The 10,382-nt window shown below is 18.7% G+C and overlaps 3 protein-coding genes across 3 annotated transcripts; 1 reads left to right on the top strand and 2 right to left on the bottom strand.

Annotated features, from left to right (window-relative positions):
- Window positions 1–401: 401 nt before the first annotated feature.
- Window positions 402–1,408, top strand: LOC102677229 (peptidoglycan-recognition protein SA). The gene is made up of 3 exons (XM_006624005.2): window positions 402–635; window positions 906–1,024; window positions 1,107–1,408. Exons 1-3 carry the CDS (start codon window positions 601–603, stop codon window positions 1,289–1,291), a joined length of 339 nt encoding a protein of 112 aa, XP_006624068.1. The 5' UTR covers window positions 402–600; the 3' UTR covers window positions 1,292–1,408.
- A 1,911-nt stretch (window positions 1,409–3,319) lies between these two features.
- Window positions 3,320–6,935, bottom strand: LOC102677079 (microspherule protein 1). Its single transcript, XM_006624004.2, has 6 exons — window positions 6,570–6,935; window positions 5,013–5,388; window positions 4,661–4,861; window positions 4,125–4,544; window positions 3,725–3,940; window positions 3,320–3,543 (listed from the first exon to the last, which is right to left on the bottom strand). Exons 1-6 carry the CDS (start codon window positions 6,683–6,685, stop codon window positions 3,454–3,456), a joined length of 1,419 nt encoding a protein of 472 aa, XP_006624067.1. The 5' UTR covers window positions 6,686–6,935; the 3' UTR covers window positions 3,320–3,453.
- Window positions 6,936–8,642: 1,707 nt separating this feature from the next.
- Window positions 8,643–10,364, bottom strand: LOC102676937 (serine/threonine-protein phosphatase 4 catalytic subunit). Its single transcript, XM_006624003.2, has 5 exons — window positions 10,050–10,364; window positions 9,824–9,976; window positions 9,467–9,718; window positions 9,124–9,362; window positions 8,643–9,044 (listed from the first exon to the last, which is right to left on the bottom strand). The coding sequence occupies exons 1-5, from the start codon at window positions 10,197–10,199 to the stop codon at window positions 8,915–8,917; spliced, it is 924 nt and encodes a 307-aa protein (XP_006624066.1). The 5' UTR covers window positions 10,200–10,364; the 3' UTR covers window positions 8,643–8,914.
- Window positions 10,365–10,382: the final 18 nt, after the last annotated feature.

Below are 10,382 nucleotides of genomic sequence, written 5' to 3'. Positions count from 1 at the left end.
ATATTCTCTATCTTTGTGTATAATAACATATTAAAAGATAATTTTATGCTGAGTATTTGAAATTTTTTTTTTTCTCGTTATTCTTATTCTCATTATTCAATATAACGTTCCAAATTGTTCGTTGCTTTAATCTATTCCAAAATATAAGAATTATATATGTATATATATATATATTATTAATAAAAATATACATATACTTAGATAATAAACAAAATTATATATTATATTATTACCATATTATCAAAATATGTCATTTTGATATTTAAAATCATCATTTGAAAATTATTTTGTAATAACGTATTTATTAAATTCAAGTCAATAATTAAAAATATTGTTGTATGTTAAATAGAATAAAATAAAATAAATAATTTTATTAATTAGAAATATGAATTATAATTATTTTAAAATTTCTATTTTCTAGGCGGAGACGAAAATTGCTCCGAAATTATCAAACGGAACCAATGGACTAATATAAAAGCAAAAAATATAAATTATTTAATTATTCCCATTCCATATGTTATAATTCATCATACAGTTTCTTCAGAATGTAATTCCAAAGATACATGTATTTCTAATATCGAAAATATTCGTTCTTATCACATGGATACCAATGAATGGCATGATATCGGATATTCTTAAGTATCATTTTGAATAATTATCTATTTATTTTTTTTATTTTAATATAATATGATATACTTGATATATATAATAAAATATTTAATTCAAAATAATTAATAATATATTTTATTTCATTAACAAAATTTTCTTTCTTTATTGATTACTTTTATATCTTATTAATTTTATAAAAATCTGTTAAAAATTATTTATATTTTAAATTTTTTATAAAATAAAAATAATAATTATATAAAATAATTAATATATTATTTATTATTATTATTCAACAGATTTTTAATTGGTGGAGATGGAAATATATACGAAGGTTGTGGCTGGAATCATGAGGGTGCTCATACATATGGATATAATAAAAAATCTATTTCAATTGCTTTCATAGGAAATTTTCAAAGTATTTTTTTTATACTTTATTTTATAATTTAGTTTTAATTATAAATTTATATTAAATTTAAATTTAATAATTTATTATTTAGAAAAAAGTGCAAGTAACAAAATGCTGAATGCTGCACATAAATTAATTCTTTGTGGTAAATCACAAGGAATACTTAGGGAAGATGTTCGGGTAATCGGGGGTAAACAAGTTATAGCTACGCAAAGTCCTGGATTTGAACTTTATAAACAAATTCAAAGTTGGCCTGAATGGGTTTCTTCTCCATAATCATATAATTTTAATTAAATGTAGTACTTATTTAGTAATTACTAAATGATATTTTTTAGCAAATAATATATTTACATTATACTTTTATCAAATAAATTGATGCATCATAAAACCAAATATTTTTTAACATTTATTTTTTCATGCAGATTTATTAAATAATTTTTTAAATAAAATTTTCTTTTTTTAATAAAATTTTATAAATACATATTAATCAAAAATTTAATTTATTCATATTCTTAATACAGAAAAATACTTTTTTTTATATATATTTTATATAATTTTACATTTTTCGTATGTTTTTCTAAGAAAAGAAATTATTATATCATATGAAGAATTTTTTTTTTCAATAAAGTTCTTCTATTTTATTTTACAAATGATTCATTTTTACATTAAATTCATATTAATTTTATAACTAACAATACAAGTTTATATATTAACAAAACAAATTTCTATCATCGGGAATTATAATTAATTTAAACATAAAGTCAATCTTAAGTGATTTAATCTTAATTTCTACTAAAAATGTTGACCAGTGTATTTAATAAATGAAAAATCTATTGAATTTGAATCAATTATTTGCATATGTGAATGCAACGCAAATGAATCATTTCATTTTGAAATCGATTTTAAAATGTTATAGAATTTTTCAAATAAAGATAAAGAAGTCTTCAAAGTTGCAAATTTTTGTCAACTTTTATAAAAATTATTTTATAAAAAGAAAAAAATTTTATCTTTGTAATTAATATCATACAAATTTTTTTTTGTTTTAGTTTTAATCTAAAAGAATGTTTTTTTATATTATAATTATTTTTGTGATATATCTAAATTTCAAATTTAGATCTGAAAAAATATATTTTTATATTCTATGATCTTATTTTTTCAAATTGAAAAATTGCTTTTTAATTTTTAATTTATTTAAATTTTATTATTTTATCATTACTTTATCATTATATAATTTTTCCATAATATATAATTTCATTTAGAAATATTCAAATTGTTTTTTTTCAATTTTTTTCAATTATACGAAAACAATATTTTGAATATATATAAATATATATTAATTATATATAAATAAAAAACAAATTTATTTTCACATATTTTTTTATAATAATAATCTTGGCAGACTATTTAGAAAATTCTTTGATATTTGTTTATTCAAAATGAACTTTTCTTAAACAATTTCAACGACTATAGATGCTGATGCAAGCTCTTATAAAATAAATAAATTAAAATGTATCAAATTACAAAATATCTAGATAATGTAAAGTTTTTAATTCATTATTATAAAATTTAATTCTTTTATATTTTCTACGTATTTGATGTTTTTTTTATTTATTTCTAATTCATAATTATATATATTAATATTTTTTTATGAAGATATAAATAAAATTTTTTTATAAAATATCTTTAATAATTAATTTGATGAATTTAATGAATGATGAAACAAAAGAAATAATAATAGTTCTAATCGAAGCACAAATAACGTAATATATATCACATAAATGAAAAGTATAAAAATCATTTTGAAAGTAACATTATTAATAATAAAATTGATAATTATTTTATTATTATTTTCAAAAAATAGAAAATAGTTGGAATAGATGGAATAGATGGAATAATGATTGGGGTAGACATGTATAGCATGGTAATCATTAGTATATAAACCTTGATATAATTGAAAAAAAAAATTGCTACTTATTGTTAACAAAATTTTCAATATAAAATAAAATGTTATTAAAATATAAAATTATTGTACAATATTTGTTAATTTTCTTTTTTAAGATAATATTATAATTTTTATAATGCAGTTATTTCTTATAAATATATGTAATATTTATAATATAATTTATTTTGGATTTTTATATGACTTATATATTAATCATATATTTATTTCTAACTGTATTAATATTATTTTTTATCAAATTATCATTATCATTAAATTCTTCATCCTTTCCTTTCATTTTATTAATTATATTATTATATTATCTTCAATACAATTCAATACAAATTAATATTATCAGGAAAAAATTATACAAAATTGAGCAAAATTTATTGGTTTAATGAAACAATTGTATACTTTATACAAAATTTCTATATAATATAATGAACGTTTACAAAGAAATACATCATTTAGTGTTCAATTATGGAATGAAATAGAATATTTATGGTTTTAAATTTAATTTCACTACTTCTTGACGAATAACAGAAATTAGTTCTTGATTTATTAAAAATATAAATCTCAAACCTGCAATCTAAAAAATGACATAGAAAATATTATATCTCTTATAAATATAATACTATTATAATTATATAATAATTATAATATTATAATATTATAATATTATAATATTATTTATATACACTATTATTTATACAGAAGAAATTAAATTTTTATTTAATATTTCATTTTATAATAAAAATGCAATTTAATACCTCGATTACACTATTATTGTTAAGCTTCATTTTATTTCCTGCAAGAATGGGTCTACTATCTACAAAAATTGGTCGTTTTCCCTCCGAAGAAAGAAAGAAATCTCCATTATTTCTTAATCGAATAGTTCCTTGTCTTCGTGAAACTTTCCAAGCTGGACCTTCTAATGTCAAATCTACATCCACATTATGATCTTTTGTTGAACGACCTACAGTAATCTAAAATATGAAGTAGTTGAATAAAAGAATAAATAATAAGTTCAAATAAAAAATATATTTCATATAATGTAATTCTAAAAATATTAAAATCTTACTAAAATTTATAAATAATTATTCTAAAAATATATATATATATATATTTTTCTCTCTCAGAAATAATATAATGATATTTTTTTTAAATTACCTCTCGTGATCTCATTAAATATCTAACAAGTCTTCCTCTAAGTATTGCCAAAGTTTGATTATCAAAATCTGGTGAATTTACTCCTGTTACACTATCAACTAAAACTTGCCATCTACTCAATTCATTTTCTAACACTTTTATTTCTCTTTTATTTCTCCTATCTGCTGCAATAAGTTCTGCATCTACTAATTCATCTTTTTGTTCAATTAATTCTGTATCATTAATCATCTCTTCTGCATCAGAAAAATTAAGAACATGTTCACCTCGTGGTAAGCTTTGTACAGTTTGATCAGGAAGAAGATGATATTGTTTCATTAACTGCCAATGAGCTAATAAAGCTTTTGCCGTTCGAGCAGAATAAAATGTATGAGCATTAGCTTCAAGAAGTTCTTGAAATACTTCTACTGTAGGTTGAGAAGTCTAAAAAAATAAAAAAATCTTATTATTTAAAAAATACATGAAATTTAAAATAATTATTAAATACATCTTATATTTACTAATATAAATAATTTTATTAAATTAAAATATTTAATTACCGATTTTATTGTACCCAAAAGATCTTCCTCTGCTTTGCTATATAAAGTTCTTGCTTGTACACTAGCAATTAATTCTGGATGTAAATTACGCATAGCTTGAACTGCAACTCTTGAAACTGCACTATCATATAGCAAAGCATACCATCTTTGTTGTATTTCTTGTAATGTAAAACGACAAGAAAATTTTGTACCTCTATGTACCTGTACAGATTACATTAATTAATATGTTGCATTAATGAATTTTTATTATCATTATTATTTAGCAATTTTTAAAGAAAATAATAATATCACTCAATTAATAATAACGATTTTTTATATTATTTATAAGTATTTACAGAAAAAAAATAAATACCATTCTTAAATCATTTGTCTGCTGTACACCAGTAATTAGTGCTAAATCATCTGTTGGTTTCCATCTTCCTAAATCTTTTGTTGCATTCACAGAATGTGAATGATTTTTATTTTTTTTATTTTTTCGTCCTGGAGCATTTGAAGCTCCTGGTCTATTTGTTCGTCTATTACATCTATCTGATTGAGAAACATTTGTAGAAATCTGAATGGGACTTGATGCATTTTGTTGTGGAACAGCAGATTCTATTGGAGTAGTAGAAAGTGAGACAGTTCTAGATCTAGCAGCAGATTTTGTACTTGTAGCTGGAGGTTGTAAGTTAAATGTTGTTTCAACAAGTTCATCATCAAATTTTCTACGTTTTATTGTACGTGAAGAACTAAAAGTTTAATAAAATATACAAAATTTTGTTATTAATATATTTTTTTATTTAAATTTATTTAATAAATATATAAATCTTTAATCAAGAACTAAATTTTATTCATTATAAGTATAAATCTAGTATCAAAAATTTAAACAAATTGAATTATGGAAATTATAATTTATTCAGTAATATTTACTTTAATTATTTATTTAAAATACTATATAATTATTTCTAAATATACTTATCTTTTATAATAAAAATATATTAATAGAATTAATAATAGTCTATGAATTCTATTAAATGGTTTAAATATTTGTATGATTTACATATTTGTATTATTTAATCTTAAAAAAAGAGAATAATATTTACACAGAGAGTTTAAATATTATTATCTTTTATTAATGACTGTACAATACATAACTGTACAATAATATAAATTTCTACAAATATCTTTTAAAATTATAAAATATCTTATAAAATATTTTATAAATATTTAATGAATTTTATATTAAATTAAATATAAAATAAAGCAATCCCAACTAAACAAATGATTTGTTTTGAAATAATCACATAAATTATATTTTTTGAATTCAAAAATCATAGATCTAATAATTTGTATGATAAGCATTATAATTCTATAATATTTATAATTTGTTTTTAAAGTCTTTGAAAAATTTTAATTATATTGCTATCAATCAAGTATTTCATATTTCTAATTTGTCATTTTATTTTTTTATCAAAAATTTTCATTCAAATTTTTATTAATATATTATATTATATATTATATTATATTATGCTATATAATATACTATAATATATGATTATTATAATATAATTTACATTTTATATTTTTTTAACACAAAATGATATTCTTTAATCACAAAATAATTAAAATAAATTTCATTTTATAAACATGCATAGAAATTTTCAATTATAAAACATAAAACATTCATTAAACAAAACAAAAATAATTATTAACAATTGATATGGGAAAATATTTCAATTATCATAATATGTGAAATATAATTTGTTAAAATTATAAATACTACAATAATACAATATTGATCAAAACTAATCTCATATTTTTATTTTATATTTTTATTCTTTCTCATATTTATATTCTTTGCTCTATAGATATAAAATCAGTTTTATTTGTTAATACATTATTTATATGTAAATGTAAAATTAATAAACACCTTCTACGTTTTGTTGATAATGGATCCAAATTTGGAGATTCAATAGATATATTTAAAAATCCATCAGTATTATGCGAAAATCCATGATTTACATTTGAAGGAGTTGGAATATCCATAATTTTATAGGTTAGTTTATTATAAGTAGCTAATTACCACATATACATCAATTATGTCATTATTATGTAAATAATGAATCATTCACAATATTTTAATAAATATAGATTATTAATTAATTTCACAATATTTAATGTACATTTAATTAAAATGTTCTATGCATCAAATATTTTAAGTAATTTTATTTCAAGAAGAGAAACAATTTTAGTAAACATAATAGTTAGTAGTATAGCCAATATATAAAGAAAATAAAACTATGAAATAAAATAATAATATTTCATGTTTACTTATAGTTCTTATATTTAAAAAAAATTATCTGTTATGTATACTATAATTTTTATTTTATAAAATATAGATTTTTTACTTTTTTTTAGAATCATCATATAAATATTTTGACAAAAATATTTTAAAAATAAAATAATATATATATATATATAATATTTGTATTATTTGTATTATTAAATAAATACTTTTAAATATACAGGATATATTTTAATATATTTATGAAACATTTTTGGAAAATCGATCTTAAAGGATAAAATAAAATATTAAGATTTATTTAATAAATTATAAACAATTTTAATCAAATTTATTTATATGAAACAAGATAGAGATAAATTGAGATAAATTGAGACATCAATATGATGAAATCATATTATTCTATTTATGTCTAGTTTCATTAATGCAAATCTAAACTACAATCTTAATAAATAAAATTAATATTAAAAAAACTAATACAAAGATATTATAAATATATTAACATTTTGTATGTAAATTTAATTATTTATAAACATTATCATCTGAAATAAAATATTTTAAATATTTTATGAAAAAAAAAAAAAACAAAATGAATATTTTACTTAATGAAATTATATTGTGATATATTTTTTTTTTATTTTCGTTTGTACATATTGTTTTTTTTTTTTTAAAAAAAAAAAAACAATATGTACAAACGAAAATAAAAAAAAATATATCACAATATATTTTCATTAAGGAAAATATACATATTGTTTTTTTTTTTTTAAAAAAAAAAAAACAATATGTACAAACGAAAATAAAAAAAAATATATCACAATATATTTTCATTAAGGAAAATATACATATTGTTTTTTTTTTTTTAAAAAAAAAAAAACAAAATGAATATTTTACTTAATGAAATTATATTGTGATATATTTTTTTTTTATTTTCGTTTGTACATATTTTTTTTTATTAAAACCTATCATTTACGTAATTTAAAAGTTTATTGTTATAATTATTTGTATTCTTTTTTATATATTATATTTAATATATGAATTTCTATATAAATAAAAAAAAATATAAAAATTATAATTAAATTTTTAAATGATTATGATCAATTATTTTTTATAAAATATTGTAATATAAGTTTTTAAATTTACCAAATTATTTTCAAAATTCATAATAATCTAATGATAATAGTAGTTCATAATAGTTTGATATTTTAATTCATGTAATAAATAATATATGTAATATATGTAATAAATTTATTTACTTTTTAAAAAAAATAATTATTAAAAATCTTCATTTATTTGAAATATATAAAAATGTAAAGATATAAATTTTTAGAAAGATAATAAAAATAATTATCCTCAAATGCTAAAATTTAGTTATAAATTAATTCATACATAATGTTTGTACAATGTAAAATAGAACAAAATATAATTTTTTTCTACATATGTGTGAAATTGAACTTTATATGAAATAATTACAAAAATTAAATAGGAAATAATAACAGTAAAAGAAATTTACCGGTATTATATCTATTATTTTCATTTCATATATAAATGTTTTCATTTATATATGAATTTCTCATGCAAGCATTATCATTAATTCCAAAATGCATATTTTTTTAAAATATGTTTACTTCTATCATGAAAAATAAAATTAAATAATACATACTATAGAATCATATTGATTTTCTTATTAATAAAAATATGATATTGAAAAACACATGTACTCATAATATTTATTATATCAAATTGATATTTTTTCAATATCGATAGCAGTCTGTTGGTAATATTCATTTACAAATTAATTAACATTAGCTTTTGTCTACAATATTTTCACGATCAAACTTTTTTTCTATATGAATTCTTTTTAAGTTTGTGTAAATACATATCATGCAATCATTTGAAATAGTTTCTTCTTTAAAAAAAAAAAAAAACATTTGGAAATATTTTAGTTTATGCAGTCATTTTTAATTAAATTTTTTTTATAAAAAGTAATCAGCCTGGGGCTTTTTACTAGGTATTCCTCGACTTTCTTGTGGTGCTGCTTCAAATATTGTGAACTCTCGTTGAAGATGTTCATTTAATTCTAATATTGCCGCAACATTTCCACACCTATTAAAAAATTTTATTAAAATTATGAAAAATCAAAATCATTCTTTTATGTTTTAAAATATATATATATTATATATACCTATAGCAGTAATTAGGTGCTGACCAAACGGTCAAAACAGTCTCATTAAAATGCCATTTATATCCTTCCATAACTAATTGATGTGCTCTACAAATCATATCAATGTCATTTGCGGAATTAAACTGTGCTACAACATCACTTCCAAAAAGATAACCAGCTCCACGTGGGGATACTCCCCAACCTTGAGTATCTTCAGGATCTGACCAAAGTAAATCACACATTGGACCATCGTGTGGTACCTACAAGAATATATTTATTAAATATTCTATTAAATCGTATGTTTATATTAAAGACATACATATAATTTATTTCTTTTTATTATGAACTTAAATATAATTCTTACTTCTTGTTTTCTATCTATAGTTCTTATTTGATCAAGCGTTTGAATGCTTGGAGATAATCCGCCATGAACACAAAATATTTTTCCATCAATTATAGCAGAAAGAGATAAATAATCAAATATTTCAGTACAATATCGCCAAACTGTAATGCTGCCATATTTACGTAAGCATTCATCATAGAAACCATAAACTTGTGTAATTTGTCGAGACTCATGATTTCCTCTTATTAATGTAATCCTATCAGGATAACGAACCTATAATTATATTAATAACTATTATATTATATATTATAAATGTAAAATAAATATAATACACATAATATAAAAAATATAATAAAAAATAAAAAAATTTTATACTACCTTTAATGCCAAAAGAAGAAGGAATGTTTCAACACTATAAAATCCTCTGTCAACAAAGTCTCCCATGAACAAATAATTTGTCTCTGGTACATCTCCTCCAACCTTAAAGAGTTCTTTTAAATCATAGAATTGTCCATGAATATCTCCACATACCTAAAAATAACTTACATCTTATATAAATTGTAATTATTATAATTTTTTACATTTTATTTTTATAAAAACATACAGTAACTGGAGAATCAACTCTTTGTACATTACTTTCTTCAATAAGAATTTCTCGTGCCTTTGCACAAAGAGCTTTAACTTCAGCTTCTTTGATAATTTCACATTTTTTTAGTTGTTCTATTTGCCGATCCAAATCGCTGGAATCAGCCATCTTATGAAATAATGACCTTCACTGAAAATTAAATAAAATATTTTTATAATATATATAATATATATTTATAATAATTTTAAAAAATTTAATATAATAATAATAAATAATAAATTTATATATGTATATAATAAATAAAAAATATATAAATAATATATGAAACTATTAAATATATAAAAATATATA

Source organism: Apis dorsata, unplaced genomic scaffold (assembly GCF_000469605.1).
Source record: "Apis dorsata unplaced genomic scaffold, Apis dorsata 1.3 scaffold_983, whole genome shotgun sequence".
Taxonomy (NCBI): Eukaryota; Metazoa; Arthropoda; class Insecta; order Hymenoptera; family Apidae; genus Apis; species Apis dorsata.
The sequence above is the reverse complement of the archived record's forward strand: the minus strand, read 5'-3'. Positions and strand labels throughout refer to the sequence as shown.